Source organism: Leuresthes tenuis, unplaced genomic scaffold (assembly GCF_036924035.1).
Source record: "Leuresthes tenuis unplaced genomic scaffold, fLeuTen1.0.hap1 SCAF_3, whole genome shotgun sequence".
Classification (NCBI taxonomy): Eukaryota; Metazoa; Chordata; class Actinopteri; order Atheriniformes; family Atherinopsidae; genus Leuresthes; species Leuresthes tenuis.
This window is the reverse complement of record NW_027325357.1, coordinates 23,382,169-23,407,662: the sequence shown is the minus strand read 5'-3', so window position 1 is coordinate 23,407,662 and position 25,494 is coordinate 23,382,169. Positions and strand designations below refer to the sequence as shown.

The 25,494-nt window shown below is 37.1% G+C and overlaps 1 protein-coding gene across 5 annotated transcripts in view; it reads right to left on the bottom strand.

Annotated features, from left to right (window-relative positions):
• Positions 1 to 420: 420 nt before the first annotated feature.
• slc2a9l2 (solute carrier family 2 member 9, like 2) overlaps positions 421 to 25,494 on the bottom strand; it is a 95,414-nt gene continuing 70,340 nt past the window's right edge. For all 5 annotated transcript variants that reach the window (XM_072382650.1, XM_072382653.1, XM_072382649.1 and 2 more), the window contains exons 12-13: positions 19,516 to 19,643; positions 421 to 776 (exon numbers count right to left, since the gene is read on the bottom strand). In XM_072382650.1, the coding sequence (XP_072238751.1) occupies positions 534 to 776; positions 19,516 to 19,643 (371 nt within the window). In that variant the 3' untranslated portion in view covers positions 421 to 533. The remainder of the gene's footprint in view (positions 777 to 19,515; positions 19,644 to 25,494) is intronic.

The following is a 25,494-nucleotide window of genomic DNA, read 5'->3' as shown; positions in this document are numbered from 1 at the left end:
ATCTATTGGAGGATGTGAAGTATGGGATTCTTGGTTGGTGGGAGGTTTTCAGTTTGTGCCACTACATCTTACAGTTCAGTGTTTGATTATTTTACTTATTGTGCATTTTCAATACGGTCTTTTTAACAATTTTATCACTCTGTCATTGTTATTTATCTATAAATCTTATAAGGCTTCCATGTCTCACTGTCCTATGTTTCTCCATGTCTTCAGACTCACTAAGTGGGCAATCAATATTCTAATCAATATCTTATGTTTGGCCCCAGCATCAGCATTTGATGACCTCAACAAAGTTGATTTTACTTATTAGAATAAAAAACTAGATTTAACTTTTTGTTTATAAGATATAGAAACAAATAATTGCTGTAAACTAAAATACCATAATATTTCTAAATATTCCAGTCATACAAAAGATACAAAAAGCATGAATTTCATTTTAATTGATCATTGTTATTAAATAAATATGCAAAACAACAAATATTTTTAATTTATACTTTGATCCTGCTTCTGCTTTACTCATGTAGTTTGTTCACTTAGAAGGAGCTCTCCATCTTTGTGACTTCTTGGGATTTCCCCGTCATGTCAGGCGTAATGGCCAGAACCAGCTCCATTTCTTGACTAGGGGAAGAAACAGGGATTTTGTTGATCTTGGAAAAACTCTGGCTGATGTCCATGAATGTTTTATTTTTCGTTTCAGGGAGGACAACACAGAGGTAAATAGATCCCAATGTGCAGACAACCACAAACACCAGGAAGGCAAAGGTTTGCAGTGTCTCCTACATCAACAGAAACACACAGACGAGAACAGATGTTAGATCATTTTCCATTATCTCAACAGTTTTTCTTCCAAATCAGTTAACAATTCATTATTCTGAAATAAATGGATAGAGTTTTTATTTTCCTCTCGAGACTTTAGACACGGTTTGATCATTTACTCTCCTCTCCATCCACAAAACCAAATCCTGCAATTTTTCTCAGCCTTCATAGACTTTTGCCGACTCCATAGGGCATCATCTGTGGCATCTGTTTTGTCATCTGTGCGTGTCAAGCTGGGGTGCACCAATATTTTTGTGTTCTGAATAATTGTATTTCAAATTCACAGCTCAGGCAGAATAAATGCTGTATTTGAGAGAGGAAAACGTATATCTCTTTTTTTAATTTGTTATCCTAAATCCCCCATTTGGATTTTTAGCATTTCTTGACCATTTCTTTTTAATAAAATTTTCAGATGTGTGCATTTTTATGTACACAGATATGTGTATAGGTACACAAAGTATGAAAACTAACCTTGTACAATGTATTATGTCAATAAAGGAGATTAGTGACAGATTCAAAAATGCACACTCGCTGATTACCCCGAGAGAGATTTAGATACTGAGAGGGGCTTTGTGTGTGAGAGAGTGAGAGAGAGTCTGTGAGAGGCATTTTGCTTGAGACAGAAACTTAACCCACCCACACCAGTGTGTCACCAAGCTTTAGCCTTTGCTGATAAGTGGACCAACTTTGTTTACTGTGCAAAGTACCCAGCAGTACAAATGTATTGCCGTACAAGGATGATCTCGATTATGGAACTACTTTCCACTTTTATTTGAGCGGTTATATCACCACTGATGTTTTACTGTGCTGCGTGTCTTTCATAACACAGACACACAAACACACACAAAGTATAACAGAAAAAACACAGCATTGTGCAAAGAACCTGACCCAGTTTCCCTGCTGCCTCTGTGATGTAATGCTCATCTGCAAGTTACCAAGTTCCTTAGAAAACACTTTTTCTTCGATGTCAGAGGAGATGACTCATAGTACAAACAGGACACTGTTGCATCTACTCCTTCTGTCATCAATTGAATTTTTTGCAATCCCAGTGGACGGAGGAGACTAAGGTCATTCCATATTTGACACCAGGATTCGCCTTTGATCTGTTGCGTCGACCCAGCTGGGTTCCGTTCAGGGCAAACGCAAACATTTAGGCATCACATAGACCCATCAGACCCTTAGATCTATTCTTAACTGACATTGTATGAATTGGACTAATTTGGAACGTCCAAAATTTTTTTGTATTCCTTTTGAAAAACAGAACAGAAACAGTACAACTGAAATAATCTGGAAAGACAATGAGAAAGGAATGGTGGTCTCGAAGGTGAAAGTCAGTGAAAAACAAGTCTCTCTAAAACCTCCTAAACAAAAGCCAAATAATTATTCCATCGCTATCTTTCCTACCCTGTAACCGGGCTTTCTTTGCTCATTCATTTCTATTTTGTATGCGCTCCTAACAGATATTGTCACAACTGATGTGTCACGGCATTGACAAAAAAGAACATATCGTCCGTGTCTGTGCGCAAAAAAAAACTTTTGTCAAATCTGGTGGTGTATCAGTGTTTGATGCCCTGAGAGGGAGGACACGTTGTTTGGCCACAGCAGGACGTACTGCTTTAGGACAGGAGAAAAAATAGAATATGACAAGATAGGAGCTGATGGCATAAAAAATGAATAAAAAAAAACATGAAAAAAGATGGCTCAGAATTAAGACTTAGTTTTGGAACAGGAGAGGCAGAACAGTACTGAACCAAAACCCTCACTAAAGACGCACAACTAGAGATGACGTGAAAAACAGCCCTGGCCCAGTGACTGCCCATGCTTGAAAATATAATGTCACAGTCAATAGTTCTAGGGCAACCATGAGTCATCATTGGTGGGCGTGAGCTATGTGCTGTTATGGGTCTGACGTCTATAGATTGTATTCTCATTGGGAAGCACACTGTCTGCATGGCATGAAAGACAGGGATGTATATAAGATTGAAGCGCTAATTTCCACACTGGGCTATTCAGCGATTGTTATGGATTATCATGGTTTAGTGTAGTCACAGTGTGCACACAAGAATGGGGAAGACAAATGAACATTTAGCAAAACAATTATGGATTACAGCTATGATAATGCAAACTCAACACAACAGCAAATACAACGCATTCTAATGTATGTGATAGTGATGGCTCATTAGTCTTTACAGATCTCAAAAACAAGTAAATCATGTTGTTACTATTTTTATTATCTTATTCAACTGGCTGGACTATGATGCACCCAAAACTTTAATTTGCAGGTCTTTTAAAGTTGCATTTAGATTCGTTCAATTCCAGGATTCCATTGTGGCATGTGGTCGAAAAAAAAAATATTTGAAGAAAGAAAAAGAAAAAAGCAGCATGTTTCTTAAGCTACTATTCTTATTCTAATTTAGACAACATTAATTTGCACAACAATCCTCTATTTCCAATCATTTCCAGTCTATTTCTCCCAAATGCGCATTTGTGCCCAGAGAGGGAAACAAAGAAGCAAGATGAAAGTAATAAAAGAGCAGACCAAAAGATCTCTGAGTAAACATTAAATGAGACTTTCAGTGTGATAAACCACAATGGGCTACTCAGTTTTATGACACCAAAATCTTCCTCAACAACATTTACATGAAATGACACTTGCTGCACTGCTGTGGATATTATTTGCTGAATTTCCTCATGGGGAAACAAGTAAGAGGGTAGTAAACCATGAAATTATGTCCCACACTTAATAAAAATGTAAACCAACTTTTATTGAATTTGATTAAGACATAATAGGATTAGGGGAGTTTGCTTCGCTTTGATTGCCTTTAATCAATTTACATCAAATTACTATTTGCTTTTTCAAAAGAACTGAATTGAGTGAAAATGTTTACCAATTGGTGCCATGCAAACTTGTCAGTTGATTTGACTTTATAATACATTTTCCTTGCTAAATTAATCAGAAAATACTATCAATACCCTAAAACATAAAAGAAATAAAATGGAAAAAAAACTGTCCTGTTGATGACATTAACAAACCCCTGTGTAAAACCGTAAGGGTGGAAGTAGACAGTGGAAATAAATGTAGTCAAATGAACAGCTGCATGTGTGATTTATTTCAATTACTCCTCCTCCCACAAAACTGACCGGAGCCTGTTTTTGCTAATAGAGTATGTCTGTTGTGTTTACTGTGAAAACTGCTGCTCTGTTAAATAGACACCGAGATCCTCACACAACTGCAGCATAAAAACTCTGAGCTCATTACCGTTAAAAAAAAAAAGAAAAAAGTGTTATATAAAATTCCAAAGTGTGAGTCAATAAAACCCCAAAATCAGCCTCAGTTCATTAATGCCAGAGGCTCAGAGACGGTGCCAGGGGTGCCTTTTATCTACTTTGTAGTGCTGCTCACTTTCATATTCTGGATCTGAATCTGGCTAGAAATATATACATCTGAAATTAAGATGCAGTCACACTCGAAAAAGGAGTGTGTTTGTCAAAGTTTCTATTTTGTTTCCTCACAAGCGTAACATAGTATGTGTTCACAAGTTACAAATATACTTTCCTCAGCACCTTCTGCAAGCCTTTGGGAATGAGACCAATTATAAGACACTTCAAATCCTCTTTCTCAAGAGAACGCTTCCCCCAGGAGGAAGCTCTCCCACATTCTGCAATAATTGTTCAGTATTTGCAGTTATGATGGGTGCAGAGCTCATCTAGAGGTCCCCCAGATTAAGAATTACATGAGTGGAAATGATCATGTCATGTCCACTTTCAGATGTCTGTTGTCTTGTTAGATATCCATGAGTGCTGTCTGACTTTAAACATAACTGCTGTTAATTGATATTAGTTCATGTAAAAATAACTAACTTAATGCTTAATTTAATTCTTCATTTCTACTCCTGCCCCATCACAAGTGAGATGTGACACCACTGCAGAGGTGGCAGTAAGGGGATGTGACAGTGCAGGAGTGTGTTGTCTGGACAGGGGTCAGAGCTGGTTTCAGGTGCAAGTCAGGAACGAGTAAGTCACTGCTGTGATCTGGATGGCCAGTGTGTGCCTGGGAGAAGGTGGGCCAGCAACAACAGCCAGAAAAACGACTCCTGCAATAACACTGGCACGGACTGTCTTAAAATAACTCTGTTGTTTCCTGTCTCTCACAGTTGTCTACACCTTCCTCGTCTCACTCAGTGTTATCTCCTGGGTTCTTCCCTTTACTTCATCAGATTCATTTTTACAGGTCTCCTGTGAGAGTATTGCTCTCTCTTTGCCGTATGCCTCTTATCTGTCTAATTACACATTCAGCCCTACTTATTCCTCCACTTAGAGATCTATTCCAGGCAATCTTTTATACATTAAAGTAAATAAGCAATTGGTATTACTATCACACATCATCTTTTTTTTTTTGTCTTCAGACTGGTTCATGATGCAACCAGCGTTGTGTGTGTGTGCATTTCAATGCAATATACCGTCGCCTATACAGTTCAAGACAAATCTTCAGGCCCAGTTACACATTCAAAATTATTAGACAGGTGTGTCCAAGCTTCTGACTACATTTATAGAACATTTATGTCAAGGAATGCATTGACTATGCGGAGACATTGGATCTCTCATCTGGTTAAAGTGAATTGTAATTCATCCATCCATCTGTATCAGTGAGGTACAAATCTGTCATTACCTCTGTGGCTTTTATTTTAGGTTTTAGCCACAGTGTTAATCTGAAGGGTCGGCTTTCTGTCTGTCACTTTGATTTTGCTGGATGAAATTTTTGCTGACCTCTGAGCTTGTGAGAGAAATCTTGTTAACTGTAGGATGAAACAGTTTTTTCTACAGATACATACACAGATTTTACTTCAAGTTTGAATCTATTCTAAGGCACCATGCTAAAAAATCGAATGATTATAGCCTACCTGTAAACCTGATCACATTGCCGTTAGTCTTGGTTGGGCTTTGGGATCATGTTACAAACACTTGTTAGCATGCTGACAGGCTAAAAAAAAGATGGTAACTTTGATTCACAATATTAAACATCTCAGCAATATTTAATATTTTGAACCAGCCATGTTGTTGCTAGTAATCTGCTCAAAGCAACACAGTACAGCCCTGTGCGAGACTATTTTCTCAATCCCTCTCTCACCCAGTCCACCCCTGAATTTCTGACTTTTACTGCCTGCTCCTGCAGCTTTCATGCTCTTCTCTGACCCGCTTCTGTGAGATTTCTGACCATTACCTCCAACCGAAGTGAGATTTTCACCAGGCCCTGCAGGACTGGCGTGATCCTAATCCCAAAGCAGCACTTTAGTGTGTAACACATTACAGAAGGGATGAAAACAACCCTCTAACTTTAGTTCATCCTTTAGTGTTTCTAAAAGCCTCAGCTAACATTGTGTTTGGACTGTAAAGTCCTGCTTTAATCCTTCTTTCAACTGCATTTGTTTATTTCTACATTGTTAAAGCTAGCTAAAAACAGGAGCCATTGTCATTATAGGGTGTGCAGATTTTTTTCTGACCAGCCTATTACAATTATAGCAGCATTTAAAGAACCCTGTTCATAAGAGTTCTTTTAGCCTCACAGAGCAGTTAGCATGGCTGTAGTCCGTTTATTCTGTAGTGCAATTGGCCAATTGTGGATGACATCTCCCCTGTGTTTGGGATGTATTTGTGTAAATTTGACAGGGCTTGAAAACAATGCATGATACATGATGCATGATGTCAAATTACTGCCTTTGATTTTTTTCAATGTCTCCGTCTTTGTTTTTTCCCCTTAATGTATAAGACTCAAGCAGAGGCAGAAAAAAAGATCCTGAACTTAATCTTCAAAGAAACTACTGTCGGAATGTTTGATTCAGATGGTGGTTTTCAGCTATTTTAGGGCTCAGTTCACTCTTTGGCTCCAACACATGACACTTGTGATGCATCTGACTGAAAAGACAAAATTAGGTTTATCTGGAGGCGTTGTAGAGAAAACGGGCAGAGAGCATTTGACGAAAGGTCAGAGCAACGTCACTGCTATGTCCACCAAGCCTCGAGCAAAGTTTCACTGCGATCTTCAACTTCAGTGCTGACTTTTATCCGACTCTCTGTTCCTCTCTATGAACATGTTCCTCCATTAACTGTAAGGGAACCTCCATTTTGTGTTGGTGTGTGTCTGTTTATACATTTTGCTTTTACTACTGACCTACAGGTCTACAGGTATGTTCTGCAAGTAAAATAGTCTGAAATTGTATGTATGCTAAAAAAAAACTAATCAATTTATTTAATTTGAACAGGCAAAAGTTCTTCTCATTATCATGAAACCTGCACTTTTCATTTCACTTGACAGTGGCTTTGAAGTGTACAAGGCAACTTAAAGTATATATATATATATATATATATATATATATATATATATATATATATATATATATATATGTATATTATGGCATGCCGTTCAGGAAATTAATCTTTGAATATATGGAATGAAACTTTGAATATATTGAATGAACCTTGAATATATGGAATGAAACTCTGAATATATTGAATGAACCTTGAATATATGGAATATATATATATATTCAAGGTTCATTCAATATATTCAAAGTTTCATTCCATATATTCAAGGTTCATTCAATATATTCAGAGTTTCATTCAATATATTCAAAGTTTCATTCCATATATTCAAAGATTAATTTCCTGAATGGCATGCCATAATATATATATATATATATATATATATATATATATATATACATAGCAGTCATTTAATGAAAGGAGACGAGCCTTATCACTGAACCCAGCTCAGTGATATATTAATTACTACTCATGCTGTTGGGGGTTAACCTCAGCAGTATGTATGGCTGAATCCTGCTTGCTGAAGTCTTGATGACTGCTGGAATACTCAGGAGAACAAACAATTTAATGAAAGATACCACAATAATAACTGTGGGAACACGTGTTCTTCTTGTAGCAACACAGTCTGTGCCTATTTTTGTGTGATCCGATTATGATTGAGCAGGCAATCGCAACACCTCCATATCTGACAGTAGCTACAAATACACATAGACTATACATTCTGTATTTGTAGCCTCAGCACTCGTAAACACAAACCCTGAAAGTGGACATGTTCAGATGTGGATTCAGTAGAATTAACACACCAGCCACTCAGAGATTTGATCTATTAAATTTGATGTTCTAAATTTACTTTAAGTCATTGTGTTTTCTTGGGGGTATTTCAGGAAAAATGGCTTTCTAACAATGCAGTTTTCCTAATTTAAATTGGAATTATAACAAGATATGCAATAAGAAAAGCTTTAATATGAGACAAATGATTTGAATAGCTTATGTACGCACGGAAATATACTGTTGTCCTACTGTATGTGAAATTACTGCCCTGGAAAAAAAAACAAATCTCTGACTCCTATAAAATGTTTAAAGGCCTGAAGCTAAACTTAGAGCCTGCACCAGGTATTTCTATTAACTGTGAATTATTGTTTATGAATTGTTCAACAAAAGAAACATGCATTACTTGAAAGAGTTAAGCAAACTGTAGGTTTAAAGAGTGTGATTTTCAGTGTACATATTTCCTTTCAGCTCAAGAAGATTAAAGTGTCAAATTCCATTAAGATCTAATGCGAGACAAGTGTGACATTATGACCAAAGGGAAAGTTCTTTCACTATAAAAAGCATAACAGACCTACGTCCTCATTACAAAGGGCAATTATAGAGCAGACAGAAGAACTTCACTTACATCAGAAACATTGTACAATGAAACAATGACCATTTAAAAAACATCTTTCTAATCATATCTACTTTATCACGAAATTGATTTCCAATTTCGCCTAAAGATGGCATGGCATCTTAATTGTTTCTTTAGGGGATGATAATTTCCTCAAACTATGGAAACATAAAGTATTTTTTGTTCATAATATCATTTGAAATTGAGTATAGAGCTGAAGGTGTTTTAAGCCCAGATTAATATACCTCAAGGCAGCATTCAAGACAAATGTTTCAAAAGATGTTTCATGGAAGGGAAATGCCTCTGTTTGTCTAAGATTCTCAGCTGTGTGTGTGTGGGGGGGGGGGGGGGGGGGGGGGGGGTGGATTTCAGCACAAGACAATACAAGTTATGATATTTTTATTGTCACTCGTAAAGTCTAAGATTTGATGCTATTAGGTGTTCATACAACGTCTACTAAGAGACTAGAGTAAATGGAACCTCAAATATATGCATTTAATATACGCAATTTACTACACTTCATCTACAATATACATGCATGGAAGTCTCATTAAATATTAGTTGAATTGGCATGTTAAACATACATCATGAAACAACATCCAATTTATTTTAATGTGAGCAATTAACTCTCATTGTTTTATCAATTAATTCCCCCCCACCAGAAATCTCCTCGTATCACTTATGTATATACAAACATTCCTCTTTATTTCTATCTGTACCTTTCTCTGATGGATTTTACAGTTGTTTTGTTCATGACCTTCACAGCCTGAATTAAAGTGAAGTGCCTTGAGATGACATTGGTTGTGATTTATATAAATAAATTGAACTGAATTAAAATTAGTGGGAAAGATGTTTTTCTGTACAGTATTTTCTGATTGATAGAGGGTTGAGAGAGACCAAAAAAATCATATCTCAACCATTTGACTTTATATCAACAATGTATCTGGAATCTTTAACCTAAGTTCAAATGTGAATTAATTGTGTTAATGATAATAATCAGCAGGGGGAATTACATTACAACATCTTCATCAGCAAATTTACCCTTGTTACAGACAGGAACAGGCTGAAGACTGTAATCACAATCAATATCCATTTAGGGGAATTACCAGATACAGCTCATTTAACATTGCATTAATGGGTGGGGGAGTGATTTAGAGGAAACCATTCACAAACTTGGAGTTGTGCAGCTGGGAATTTGTAAATGAATGCACAGCAGGTTTTCACGCACAGCAGGTTTTCAGAGAGCTGTAAAGACGTCTAAGCAGATTCCAGTGGGAGTACAGAAAAGCAAAGAGATGGGAAGGTCAACGTCAGGGACAATTCTTTAATTGTGTCGATAGAATTGATAGAATTAAGAACTTTCAAGTATACGGAAGTATTCTGATGTAAGCTTCAATATGTAGGCTGTATATCAGCTTAAACATGGCTGGAAGTTGGACAATATGACACAGAAAGTGGTTGATAAAATGCTTGAATATTTTCAAGCATTTCTGCAAGCTAAAGGGTAAAACCACCAAATACTTTTAAATACCAATTACTTCTTAGTTTCAACTCTTGCAAATTTCCTTTTGCCATGTGATTTGCATGACAAATGGTATAGCAGACAAACACTAATTGATATTTCAAGAGATTTGCAAGCTTTCTTTTAATTTGCAAGTAATGTACTCACATTGAAAAAGTATCAGTATTCCACTTTAACATGGAAAAAAAAATCCCGTTCCTTTTAAGCTTTATACAGAATCCATATGTGTACATTTAAGAACATTTAAATTAAAAGGAAACTAATGCATAGACAACTTCACAAAGTCTTATAATAAGAGAGCTAATCCCACAACAATTCATTTGTAACCCTGAGAAACCTTGGTGTGCCAGAAAGCCAAAGAGCCAGGGAAGGACAAAGAAAAAAAGAACAGCGACATTCATGACTTCCTTAAAATATTAAGGAGATAAAGATGACGTCACCTCTTCTTAATAAAAAAAGCTCCTTGAGAGAGAGAGATGTTACTGTACTGCAGATGAACAGAAGGTAGAAGGTAAGACATCCAGCAAGAGGGGGCAGAAGAAACTCATGGGTGGAACTAACAAGTACGCATGCCGTAGAATGAATAGCATTTGATGGATTGAACCGTTTTCAGTCTAAAATGCCGTACTCTTCATCCTCCTAGTAAGTCAATTAAAACCCGATAAACTTGTCTATGGTAGCATTCAGCATATGAAACCACTTCTTAAGAAGTACTACGGGTCAAGGCATGCATGAAAATGTCATTCAGTAAACAGAATGATAACTTATCAGATGGCTCAGGCATTTGCGCATCTTTTAATGTGCATAACTCATCTATAAAAGATAACTAATATTTCTTTAAAGAACATCACTGCCAGCCGGATCAAACTCGTGCAGTTATGATGAAGAACACGTTCACTTAGGACCCCTGGTAAGACATTAAAGACTACTTCAAAACATCAAAGACAAAGTGAGAGGAAGCAGGAGAGCTAGAAAACGGTAAGCTCTGAATACACCAACAAGCTGATACATTTTGTTTCCCAACCAAAACCCATCTCCCCTTTATCAGTGTCCACCAAAACGTTATCAGGGTCATTATCTTCTCAACACATTTTCATTGCAGATAAGATGGACTAAACCTTCAGGCTCTTTATTGCAAGTGATTCTTTGGTTTGTATTTAGAAAAATTATGAGTGCAAAGACTTAAACCTAATGATAAAATTGTATGAAAATTCTTAGAATTGTGGGCATTCCCCCCAAAAAATAAAGAACAAATCCCTGCCAAGATAGGTTACTCATGAAACATCTAGTCTCTTAAAGGAGCGCCTACCATGTTAGGATACAACAGGATCGCTTTTAAGTGGCTTAGGAGTTCCTTAAGCAGTGGAGAAATGGCTGAAAATGAGAAGAGATGTGCTCCGAAAAAATGGATGAAAGTGAGCTGTTACAAAGCTTTAGATTAGACCAGCGACCTTTTCTGTCAGTCAGTCTATATCTATATAGCACTGTTTTAAGCTCAATACAACTCGGCGCTTTATAGAGCAATTAAAACGACACAAGCAACGAAGTAAACCAAATCTAACAGAATGGCCCCACTAATAAAAGCGCTGCATCTTTAATGAAACAAAAAAGGCTGATAAAAAGTTTTGAAACCCTACGAGGCAAAAGAGAGCTTAACAGAAGTAACGCACGGAAAGCTCAATGACTTCAATTTAAATTCTCTCAAAAAGTTAAGTGTTGAGCATGGACATTAAAACCCAGCCCGTGTTTGTGATTTATTATATTAGAGATGTGCCAACATCTGTTATGAATACCGCCCTCGGTCTTTGTTTTTTCACGTTTTTTTTTTATCTCTCTTCTTTTTCAACAGCAGCAGCTATCCAAACCAATGGTTTTACTCACAAAGCCACCTTTAATGTCTTTGCAGTGAAAGCTTTGATGATAAAAAAAAATCAGCACCTAAAGTAAAGTTTTCTCACTCCAAAAGAAATGTCTTTAAACAAGCTTTTAAAACAAGGATGTATCCACTAAAACAAGTTGATTAAAGCCTTTTCCATCAAGTGCAGTGCTCTGTGGGCTAAGTGGGTCCAGTATACCTATACCAGAGAACAGGTGTGTTATTATGACAACATAAAGGACGGCATTACACAGTATACTGCAGGCACTGCTAGCGATATTCAAAAACTCTGAAATAATCAGGCTAGTTACTCCTTTTGACTGTACCGCAAACATCAGCACCATACAGCTGGACAGAAAATAAGCCTCCATCTGTCTTAACGATGGGTTGAAAAAAAATCAAATGGTATTACTCTCACCTCCTCGTGTAGCTGAGTTGTTGCAGTCTGTTTCAGAGCCTCCATGTGAGCAGTTACAACTGGTAGACTTGTGTTCTTTAAAAGAAAAAGTTATCTGTTCTCATTTTTCTTGCCCTGACCGCCGCATGGTAACTGAAAATGATTGTGTAGCTCTGGGTGTTGTGTTTTCATTGATGCTGAGCTGGAGCTAATTAAAACCTGTGTCCACTGCAGTCATTTGATGCTAGGCTGAATGCCAATCAAACACTTTCCCATCGCACTAATGCCAGATGTTAGTGGAAGTTAGCAGGTTTTTTGACCAAAGTAAGCCCAAAGGGCTTTGAATGACCTTAGCAGATTTTATCAGCTACCATGATGAGCTGGCACATGGTTTAAGAACATGCCACTGCACACAACCCAGGAGCTGAGATCATTTTGTGCAGAGAGAATCCTCTGAAATCCTCCGGCTATTAGCCAGATTTGGCAGAGAAGCTGTATTCGAAGTGCCACTGTGATAGCTCTCACACAGTTCAGTGCTTTTCTGTGTTGCAGGAAACAATGTACTGGCACACTGGTAGTGACTGCTTTTTTCCCTCCCCCATGCTGAATATCCACCAACTGCAGTTGTAATTGGGTTGGAGGAGGGCCAGTCTCTGTTGGAGGAAAGCCGTGGTCACAGTGTGTAAGATGTTTGTATTCAAAGCAAATTGAGAACATTCGAAATCATCCTGTTGATTGTTCGCCCTATATGCCAGGAGAGCAAGAGGGTAATACAAGGTGCTGCCAATCTTCTTCACGCTTGCTGGTTGAAGTGAAATGTGCCTGAAATTTCTGTAATAACAGGAAAATGATTCCCTTTCATGGTTTTTGTTCGAATGTTCTTCTTCTTTTCTGCAAGGCAGCTATCAGACAGCCATATCAGTGTTCCCTCTGATGCAATGCCTCGCTGATTCTCAGAATCCCTTGTACTGATCTGGGTATTAACCATGGTGTTGGATGCTCGTTTTCAGCAACTTTTTAAGAAAACACACAAGAATGATGTGTCATTGCTGATATCTCTGGTCATGGCATTGGCCTTGGGCAGAGACTCGCAGAGTGGATCAGTTCACAAGTTCAGTCCTTGAGCAGGACTTTGCCTGGCACTAGGCACCACTGCTGCAAGACCTAACTTGTTGTAAAGTGAAATGCAGTAACATGTCCTCCAAAACAGAGTACAACAAAGGAAAATTCAGTATACCAGACTACAATCAATAGGCAAACGAAAAGCTGAGCCGACCCAGGGTAGATTGGACTTTTCATTTCAGAACCTCTCCTTGTATTCCTTGAAAGGAAGATCAATCTCCTCTCTTTTTCAAGTCTTTCCTTTTTGAACAATTTTTAACCCATGTAATACAAATCCTTTTGGGGAATTTCCTTGACGCATGTTTAACTATGTTTAATTAATATTTTATTGGAACCTTTTCTATGGGTGTCTAATCACCTCACAACAATATCTTTATAAGTGCATTCAGTCACATGCACAGATTAAAGCTGCAAGTTTCTATATTTGCTACTAATATCCATCTACATTTCCAAACTTTCACTGTGATGACTTATTTTGCTTATTGTGCTTTCCAAACATGGTTTCCTTTGTAGGTTTAATTTGAAATAACAATTTATTACTGATAATACCTCTAACTCTCAGGCCAGTGCAGAACGCATAATTTTTGCTTACATACAGTAAATATCTGTGGACTACATAGTGAAAATGCTCTGTTACATCAGATAACACACATACATGGAGGATATCTAGTACACGATTCAGTGTATTTCCATGTCTCTGTCTCTTGATTAGAATAACCTTTGACTTTCTTTATTGCATGTGACAAGCTTTATGTCTGGACGTGTGATCCAAACTTAATGGACTCTCCCATGTTCTTGCTCTCTGACAGTCATGATGGTTCGGTATTGGCAAGGTGTAGTTTTCATTAGTGACTCCTCCACTCATTTGTGGAGGATATTGATTTGGCTTATGCCTGTAAAGGGTAAAATGTCCACATGGGCCACAGATCCTATTCTACACAGGGTACTGCTACATCACAGGCTCTGCTCAGGGGGATGTTAGTTCAAGACATTTGACTCTTCAGACTCAAAGATTACCTGAAGTATCTAATCTCTTTTGGATTGTCGAGCAATCCGGTTGGTATCAGAGAGAAGCAATACCGCTGTCCCTATCTTTACAGTCAGCAGATAAACTCAGCCAAACTCTGTATTGCTAAATTACTTCTGAGTCAAAGAGTTTTACTCTGTACATACAGTGAAATCTACAGAGATTTCAACAGGGCTCTGGAAAGAAAAGTTCGAATGAAGTTTTTAGGTTTTTATGCATCCAACTATCTCGAGCTTGAGAGTTATATCTCAGTCTAAAAAAACCTGCACACTTTTGTGGGTTTTTTTTGGTCTGCATCACTAAATGTTGATCACACTAATGTTTCAGCTCCTCGGGGCCTTGATCGGGAATTGCTACATTAAAAAGACATTTCTCAATGTCGTTTAAGTGCACAAAGTTTAGTACAATCCTTCGTATGTGGGGGTGCGCCTCAATAATTAATCCGAACACAGTGACATGTGAGCACCACCTAGAATCATATGTTTTACAAAAAAAAAAAATCACCTAGTGCCACACCACATTTTGTATATTTACATACAAAATACATATATCTATGAATGAAAATTTGCCTTGCACCTTTAAAATGACTTAATTGCTTTGAGCTGTATGTATCCTGATTGTACCATTACCAGGTATTAGAACGAGGAGCATAAAATGCCTTGAGATCATTATTCACACTTAGGGAAAAGATTTCACTGACATAAGCAATGGCTATGCATGGCAGAGGTGCAGAGGATGCTGTTGCCAATTTGATTCATACAATTTCTAAATATCTATATATATCTTCAGAAGAACTATCTTTTCCTTCAGGTTTAATACACTACAGTTAGGTGCTTTGGTGCAAATATGGTTCAGCAGAAATCTTTACTCTAGTATGTTTTTTTTTCTTACTAAAGCTGTCCCATTTGTAAGGATGAACAAACCCCCTCTTCAGCTATCATGTAATTCATAATGATAAAATGAGGCATAATTATAACTATAATTTCCCAAAAACTTGGGAAGCTGTGTAAAATGTAAACTAAAAAAAATTAAATAACAGAGGGCAATGATTTGCTTATCTGAAACCAGTATTTTATACACAATTGAACAGAGAAGTTGTATCAAATTGACCAAAAGGCTAAAAAGTGGTACTAAAAAGAAACTGCTGGGGGAACATGTTGCAACTATTCAAACTAGCTTGATTAATCTCTGATGGGTGTGTAACAGGATTGGGCATAAAAAGAGCATTTTAGAGACACATTGTCTCTCTGAAGTAAAGATTTTTAGAATTTTAATAATAAGGTTCCTTAATGTAGAATTGCACAACTTGTGCTGTAATTTTCTTTTAAAAGAAGTGACTTTCTTCTGGTAGCCCCAGTTGAGGACTTCTAATTGTACTGTTATAAACTTAATATGCTTACTTAAGCCTATAGAGTCACATGACTTTTGTTGTTTTCTTGTTATTTCTTTTCCCCCCAGTCTCTCTGCGCATCCACTGCAGGGAAGATTGACAGTTGTCTTGAGTGTTTTCCACTTGTGAATAATTTTGCTCAGTAGAATGATAGACTCCATTTTTTTGGAAATGGTCCAATAACCTTTACCAGAATAATGGGCATCAACAATTGTCGGTCATAACACATGTGTTTTTGTTCTTGCCATTGTTTTTACACTCACCTAAATGCTCCAGACCAGAAACCTGAGAAAACTTCTATATATATAACCTTTTATAGAGGTTCTCATACTTGCTGATGAACAATTAAGTGCATTTGTTTCACAGCACCTGGGTGCTACTTACCCACTTAATTCCAATGGAAGCACTTAGTGTACCTAGTTTTTCACACATCTTTTCTGCATCTTGGCATTATGTTTGCTAAATATGTGTAATATTTCCCTGTTTGTTTGTTTTTTTATCTCAAGTTGTATTCACCAAATAGTAAGACCAAGACTCTTTTTAAAATTTGTTCAGATACATAAAACCTGAAAGAGAATGTGCTGATTATGTGCAGGTCATCTTGACATGATCAATTCCTGTGAGAGCTACGCACAGTGGATAATAATTGTCACAAGATAATTGTAGCAAGAACCTTTTTCATAAACAGTTAAAGCCAAAATATTAGCGTAATCAAATAATTTGCAAATACAAGAAAAGAGCAGCTTATTTGCAGCTTCAGGCCTAAGTAATGAAATTGGCTTCTTTTCAGCTTTATCGTACAGGCAGTTGTGTAATCTGAACATGTGAAGTGAAAGAGCTGTACGTATCAAGACAACGGCCAACAAATACAATGGAAAAATAGCCAGATCATTCATACAAATATAGTTTGTGGTATAAATACCAGTCTTCTCTGAAAAGTTTTTTTAAATGTAACATGCCACCACATATATTTCATTTTACCCTGTAGTTGTTTCTCCATTTCTACTGAATTATCATTTCACCCCAGAACAGAAACAACAGAATGAACTGAGTAATTGATGCAGGAAAATATCCATTAGACAAATACTGTTGTGTTGAGCTGGAGTTTATCCCTATTTAAAATTAAAGGAATTCTGGCCTTTTTAACACAGGAAACTCGATGTAATGCGTAACAAATCACTGCCGCCTTTCACTGGTGGAGGCACCCAAGTGCAGACACGGAGTGAGAGCTAGGAGGCAAAAATGGAACGAAAACTATTCATTTCAAAACAAAAGTGAGGCAAAGCCAGAAATCCATCAAACAAAACATGAACTAATAGAATAGCCATGACACAGCTCAAGAGAAGTAACTGTGAGGATCTGACAAATGCTGAGAACAAACAAGGAGACTAAATACTATGGGGAGAGTCATTCGTGAGTAAGTGCAGCTGAGAATAAATGAACACAGGTGAGAGGAGTGGAGCTGATGACTGGCAGGAGCGAACTGAGGAAAAAAGTGAGGAAATGGCAAAACTGAAACCAAAATACACAGATTGTGACAGTCACAGCCTATCTATGATGTGACCAACTGAAATTCTCCAATACCAACAAACTCAGTCTTGTCAAGAAGAACAAAGACAGTGTATTTCTTGTCAGACGTTTGTGAAATTAATAAGTCTAGGGTTAAACTTTAGAGTGAAAGTAAATGAGGGTAAAAACAGGTTGTGAAACCAATGAAAGAGAATAAGAGGCACGGAGGGAAAGTAACAGAGGATGCAAAATGAGTGATGGAGAGTTGCCTGGAGTAATAGTCGTGGACTTGAAAGACTTTCCACTTTCCAGGAAAACATTCCACTTTTAAACACTGAAAGGCTCTTTCATCTTGAACTGTTGCTTGCTTATTACTTCACTCTTGAGAAGCACATCCTTAAAGGGGAGGTCCCTTTGGAGAATACAAAGCTCTTTAAAACTTATAACAATTCAAAAACAAGGATGATGGAACAGTAATGACCTTTGTTGAGCTTCAACAAAAGTTTCTTAAAGGATTCTACAACAACCCCACTCTTTTTAAACTACTTTTTATTACCACGTGTATTATCTTACATTGGCAGGTAGGCAGGTCTGCTGTACTTGCAAAAACAAAAACAAAAAAATCCCACAAGCACTTCTGACTTTACCAGTTCTAAAAACCTCAACACCAACCAGATTTGACTGAAATGGCAGATCCATTTCAGTCACTACACATCCTGAGTGTGCTATTCCTTTCAAAATGGTGCTGGATTGTGTTTTACCTACAGATCTCAATAGAAAAGGTTAAATGACAAAAAAAAGCATTCACATCATTTTGTTAGCAAAACAACGTGCAAAGCGTAGAACAAGCAACTGTGTCGATGGTTGCATTCATCACTCCTGTCATGTATCACATTTCACACGTTACACCTTGTAAACAAATGTCCTGCAGTGAAAACAGCATGTCAGCAGCACTGCAGCAGACAACACTGCAGCAGTGTCCACACAGGATCTGCTCAGAAACAGCTCTATTAGTTTTGGCACATTGGAAAATGATGTACCTTAATCTGTGGAAGAGAGGTCACGGTGACATGTCCGTTTTGGCAATTAGACCTTTACAGTTTATAGCTTGTGCTGACAGATTAGCTGCATATGTAAAGGTCAACTACAGTACATATGTGAAACACTTCAGGTGTAAACGGGTTTCAGGATTTGTTCCTGACCTCCTTGACCTCCCATGAAGTTGTAGAATTCCAAGAAACAAATTAAAGGATAATTCTCTGAACCAGCAACCTTCCTAAAATGTGCTGAAGCCTTTGTCATTGTGCATTTTATTTCTTAACACTGTGAAACATATGCCAGGGCAGAACAAAATTTCCCTTTAACTGTAATGACAATATAATATCTGACATTGTCAGGTTAATAAGGGGACTAAAACTGTGTCTCATAATCCCAGTCAAGTAATAATAGCTGGTGAAATGCCCTGAGTGGCATAACTGCTGCGGCAGTAATCATAGTGGTTTCTAAAGAAGGAGGTTGAATTTAATTTCAGTATCTCGCAAAGTTTACTGAGGTATCATATTAAAGAACTGCATGCAGAAAGCTGTGACATGAGGTACAATAGGTTTTTCCTATGTTTATATATTACAGTTCTGATAATCTAAGGGCCAGAAGTGCAATACATGTCCAATCAGGAACAGTCATCTTTAATTTCAAATCTATTATAGGCAGCATCTAAATTATCTTGAATCACTGCCCTCAAAAAGCACCTATTAGTAGTATGTAATTGGATTGTGTAATCCATATTGTTATATAATGAAACATTAAAAAATTCTAATGGAAGATGGACTAGAGAGCAGGCTGAGCAAGGTGGAGAGTTCCCAACATAACCTGCTGACAGCATGATGATGAGGCAAACTGCCACTTCAGGAATTAATGAGGAGCTGACAACTCTAATGGCCTGTGAAGGCTGAACTTAAACATAGATTATTGGCAATGTGTCAGCTAAACAACCTAACTCTGGCCATGTTTGTAAAACATGATTATTTTAGGATAGAGTCCATTGTTTTAGAACATCCCCCCTGAAGTTGTAAACTGGAGCTGAGTGCACTCCAAAACCTGAAAAACTGAAATATAATGTGTACTTGTATTCAACTATATGACAGCACTCACTTGAATGAAGGGGAACAGGAGGCCTACGGCAAAGTTTGATAGCCAGTTTACGGTGCCAGCAACCATGAAAGCAGCAGGTCGGTAGGACTGCTCAAACAGTTCACCAGTCAGGACAAATGGGATGCCACCTGACAGAGAGAGAGAAAAAGATTGATTAGTTAGAACAAAACTCTGCCATTATCTATCAAAAACAATTGTGCTTGGTCTGAAAAGGATTCTGTTCTTACAAACCCCTTGAAATTGATTAAGATTTTGTCATTGTCTGCCCTTACTGAAGGTTAATATACTTTACATTCTCCTGGCACCACCGTTTACTAAAAGCTGTCCCAAATGAGCCCACCGATTTGTTTGGATCCTGAAGGATATTGACTTTTGTTATGCACATTTCCACGTCCTAAAAATGACAAAATTCTCTGGTGTTACTCTAAATTAATCTGAAATAATACTTGCAGTTTGACTAGAGAACTTTGTTTATAGCGGTTTATAAAAACTGCAAAGTTTGGATTAAATTTTAAAAAAATAAATCTAATTTGAAATAGATCGAAAAAGATATCTTGTTTTTTCTAATATGCATCAAAACATAATGAAGGATCCAATCTGCAGTTTTTTGCTTGACTCTGTGACCGACCAGATAATGCATTTCAAAGACTGAATTAAAACATGATTTTTTTTCAGAGGTATTATTTGTGCACGGACAAGATAAAGTGATGGATGAGAGACTGTGTTCACGGACCTGATAATATTTCTTATCTGGATGATGTGTTATCTGGCTGCTTTTGAAAAAACTGCAGCCTGGAAGAATATCAGTATAAGAGTGCAAATGGTGTTCTGTGCAAGTCAAGGCATGCTATCAAATTATATGTGTCAGCAGTTTCATGAAGTAAGTTGGCCACCTCTCTAGCCACAAATACCCAAGTTTCTCCCACACTGGTCCACACTATACCATGATTTGACCATATTCATTATCGGACTGAAGATAAATCGCCTTATCTGCAGTAAAAGTTGTCAGTTACACTTGACAACTTTAATTCAAGGTGTAGAATTTCCAAATTCAAAATCCGTGCATTTACTCCTCACATCAGCTTGCGTGTTGATACAACTTGTGTGCTTGAGCAGAAAGCTAATCAGTTACAAGCGGCAGAAGCATTAACATTTTTAATCTGAACACAGAGGTATGGCTCACATAAACCCTTTTAGAATTAATTGCTTTTGACATCAAGCCATTTAATGGAAGATTCTGTTTCACAAGCATTGTTACGAGCTGATTAAAGCAGATTTTGTGTGTGAGCATGCACACGGCAATCATCTGCATATAAAAGATTAATCTTCTGCCTTTGGGTCCTACAACTGTATATCAGAGTTGATAATGGGCAGTAGACACACAGTATCCACCCATCTGTACCTCTATAAATGCTGGCTTATTGTGGGCAGAAGGTTTGGCAGGGAAAAAAAAACTTTAAAACATAAATTGTCGCTTCGTTTGAAAAAAAAACTGTTATCAGAGACTTTGGAATCCACAACAATAGGCACCAGAAGCAGGTAATAACAAAATCAATGAGCCCGGTGTATTCAAAGCGTATTTATACTGACTGAGAGGCCACAAAGTATCAGAACAGTTCATACATTCTTTTTATTTTGTCATCAAAATCAATCTGAATCAGATATTAAAGAACACCCAGTTTTCATTCACACAGTCATGCTCTGGCAGTCAAAGTTTACATTGCACAAACCAAATAAATCATGTGGTGGGGGGGGGGCAGTGGAGGGTTAGATCAGTTCCATGAAAATTCACTCAGTATATATAGTGCACAGCATGCAGGGAGTTGTGCTCCTGATCTGTAAAACGTTTGGGTGTGTTTGAGAAACATTGGCTCAATAATCTACAATCTACTGCTTTGTCATATTCTCGGAGAATACCACTAAACTAGGCTTCTGCTGGCTCCTGAAATTAACATTAGCTGCATTGTGTATTTGTCATATTTCACTCGTGATCCATAATGTTTCAAAATGATTTTCGACCTTACAATGTCAATAAGATACAAGTGGCTAATTGACCTTGTCTGAGGTGTGCCCAGGGACTGCATAGTAATTGGGCTGTTTATGTTATTTGACCATGTTTGTCTTGAATCGTGTGGGATGAGAGTATGCAGGTTTCCCTTCCAGGTAAACACAACAGTGATTGGTATATATTCAACCAGGCTGTACATTTTTAATTACAAGAAATCTAGTTTGAAAAATGTTGCCTGTTATACAAATAACACACTGTATCCTCCCTGCTTTAGTTTGACCTAAATGTAAGAACCCTTATTATGCAAAGCATCTGTCTTTAAGTCCCATAATGAGGTGTTTCTCCTGAATGGCCTATTTCTATCGAAGACAAATTTCCATTAAAATGTAAATAAAATTGTGAAAAGAAATGTTTGAATGTTTCACCAGAGGTAATAACATGTATCATAATTACTTGTGACAGAGAATAAAAGATTAAATTACAAAATATCTAAATCATGTCCCCAAATGCCATAACTGGACTAAACTGAGCAGACATAAACCATAGATTTGCTTCTTTGTGGTTCGTATGTGTGACAAATACTTCTGCACTGCCCTCTGTTTCAGCTTGACCTCCAAAGGCATCACATTGTTGGTCACACTCCAACAGTGCTATAGCCATGCTCTGTTGTGTGTCAGGCACAGACCTGCAGACGACTGAGCAGCAATGAGAGAGAGGTACCAGAAGCCCATGTTTTGTACATTACTTGGTTCCTACATGCTCATTTGTATAGTTTGCCGGAATGCCAAAACTCTAGGTCATGTTTCAGTACCATTTAAAATAAAGTAGTAGTTGATCAACTGGGAGAATTTTGAGCACCATTTAAAAAAAGTTTTTTTTCTCAGCAGCTGGAATGCCAGAAAAATGCTATTAAATAACAGGTGAAGTACAGTAAGGGTTCATGGTTAAAATATGGTTTCTGCTATAATTTGACATGTGAAGTTGGCTCTTTTATGTAAAAAGAAGAATCTATGAATGTAATGATTAAATTAGTTATAGATATGGCTAAAAACTGCAACATTATCAATAATCGCATACAATTTGTTTTTGTGTGTGCATGTTTATATTATTTTTGAGACATACAACCCAGTAGCTTGTTGTGATAGGGGAACATAATATCATCATAACCCAGTTCATTTCTATATGCCATTGAGAGGCAGGTAAACTGTGCAGATGTAGTTTACAGAAATGAATATCAGCTTTCAATCACATACCATTGCAACATAATCACTGCTTCAATTGAAATGCTTCTGGTATTGAGGAAACCAGAGAGCCAACCATCAACTCATCCACCCTCGCTGACTGAACGTTATTGTCTCTGACAGAACTCTCAGTCACGATTGCCAATTGTTCATTGAATTATTGCATGTTTTTCAAACAATATGTGGTGTTTTGTTATGTCTTAGCTCTTTATGTTATTTTTTTTCTTTCTTTTGTATGTACAAATAGTTATACATTTTTTTTCTTTTATACATGTTTGAAAATAAAATTCATTCATTCAGCCATTCAAACCTTCAACCCAAAACAGAGTTCAAATGCAATAAAATGAATCCACAATTGCATCACAAATGACCTATTTGGTTGGATTTTAATTGTATACTCCCATGAGTCTAGCATGAAAGTGACCTGAGTTAAACCTCCAATCCCTGCAAATGTATCTCTGCCATAACACTGCAACACAAATGTTATGGTTATTATATGGTTATAGGTTTTTAATGTAATTTCTAATTTGACATGTGAATTCACAGTCTATTGTGAGTTATTTTCTCATTTCAAAATTACAGGAACATGCTGTAAAATATGAGAAAAAGTGTATTATTATAGTTTTTGTTACACTGTACTAGCACTAAATTTACCCTTGGGTCATTTGGTTTGCCCTAGATATGTGCTTCTGAAATTATCTAACAACAGCTCACACACTATAAATACACTAATTACATAATCATGTAATCATGACACACCAACAGAAAACCACCCTCCCCCTCAAAGCCATGAAACCAACATGTCACAAAAATAGTATAATTGTCAGAGTGACAACCATTTGGATACATGTATATAATCTGTATGCAATAATTAGAGATGTCAGCTATAAACATTTTCAAATTTTTTTTTTATTTTCGCTTAATTTTACACTGATGAACATATTTAAGTATCATATGATATGGCCGCCAATAGATTCCCCTAAACCTTACACATCAGAACTTTAAGAACAGCTTTGAGAACAATCATTGGTTTTATTCACAGAAAATATAAAAATCCTTTCAACATAATACTTGTATATATTGCAGGGTTTCTGTGCTTGTATCTATTTTGAGTTCAGCAGATTAAAAATGTTGGTCCATCAGAAAAAGAAATCTAAAATTCAGAGAAAGCTAAACAAATCAGTTGAGGGTTACAAAGTAAAAAGGGAGATGGGTAAAACTGCTCTTTAGTTCCTAGAATTGTTTTAGCATCACAGGCAGTCTTACTCTGCTGTTGCTCTTGCAGCTGAACCAGACATTAATATTTAGAAAAAACAAATAGCCCGGAACAGCCAGGAGCTCTCCACACTTATTTGGTGTTACAAGCACAAACAGCTGCAGGACAATTTTATAGCCCACAGAAATGATCTCAGCAGCATGAAACTTGCATGTTGATATTTTTATGTACAGAGAAAGTGTTTCCTAGTAACTGGTTGGAGAATTTGTGTTGCCTTGTTGACTATAAGAGGTTGAGAAAAGCTTATTTTTCTCACAATCTCTGGGTGTGGTGCGATTGTGATTCACAACATCTATGAGAGGTCATTCACAGTGTAAAGGCCAACAGGGTTGTGCTCTCTATGAAGCAAGAAGCTACAGTTGTGAATATCTCACCTTGTTTAGAACGTTTTTAAGTACTGATGGTAATTTTAAAGTCACTGTTGACAAACATTTTCTGATGCCACTGTTGAAAATGTGTTTCACATAACTCTACACTTTTCCTTCATTTAGTATGCAAGGATCTATGAGTAGAAAATGACTCCATGCCTCTATATCCACTGTTGCCAACAGCTCTGAACCTTCAGCTGTACTCAAGTAGCCTAAAACTATCCGGAGCTACATAATAGATACATTGCAATACATGCGTTGCAATATTGCAGTCATTTAATCTTACATGTTTCTACAAGCACCCATTCAGAAGATAAAGACAAATTCTACAGTGTTGTCCACTAGAAGACTATCACAATGGTAATGGATTTTATGCATTGCTCTTTACGGTGTTACAGACATGGTGGTTATGGATAGCATGAGTCATCGACTTGGCTGTAATATCTCACATCATCTGTTGCCTTTTTTCATGGTCGCCCTAAGTCGTGGGGGATCAGCTCCTAATGTTTGTTTCGTATGAAACCGTGGCTGCTTGAGTCACTATTTTTTGAGACATTCACATGCTTTGACAGCTTCATTTACTCACAATATTTCCCCAAGCATAGAAAAAAAAATGTGGACGTTAATAAGGCTAAATACTTGATTTTCATACAGGGGAGTCTTCAACCTCTCAATGAACCAGTGGGATGCTTTCATTTTGAAGCTGCTAAAAAGCATAATTTTGAAGAAGTCTGAGTGGTGCTGCACTGCTATTGTTCATTAAAAATTAGTCCTCACAGCAAGATGTGAACATATTCTATTTTATTTAGCCAGCGAAATAGATTTAAATATTTCAAAGCAGAACAGTGCAAGAAACAACCAGATAGAGCAGGTTAGATTAAGGACATAGTTAACAGTGTCTGGTGCACACACACCTCTGACACATCAGCAAGGCGAACATTTTATTCTGCCTTTATGTGCTGTCAAAAGCCATTTACATAGCACTAGAAAGTCTTGTAATGATCCAAAATCGATCAGAAAACAACTTCAGTGCCTTTTGTAGAGTTGTTATTATGGTTTTTGACTGTGATTTTGTTTCAATGCTCA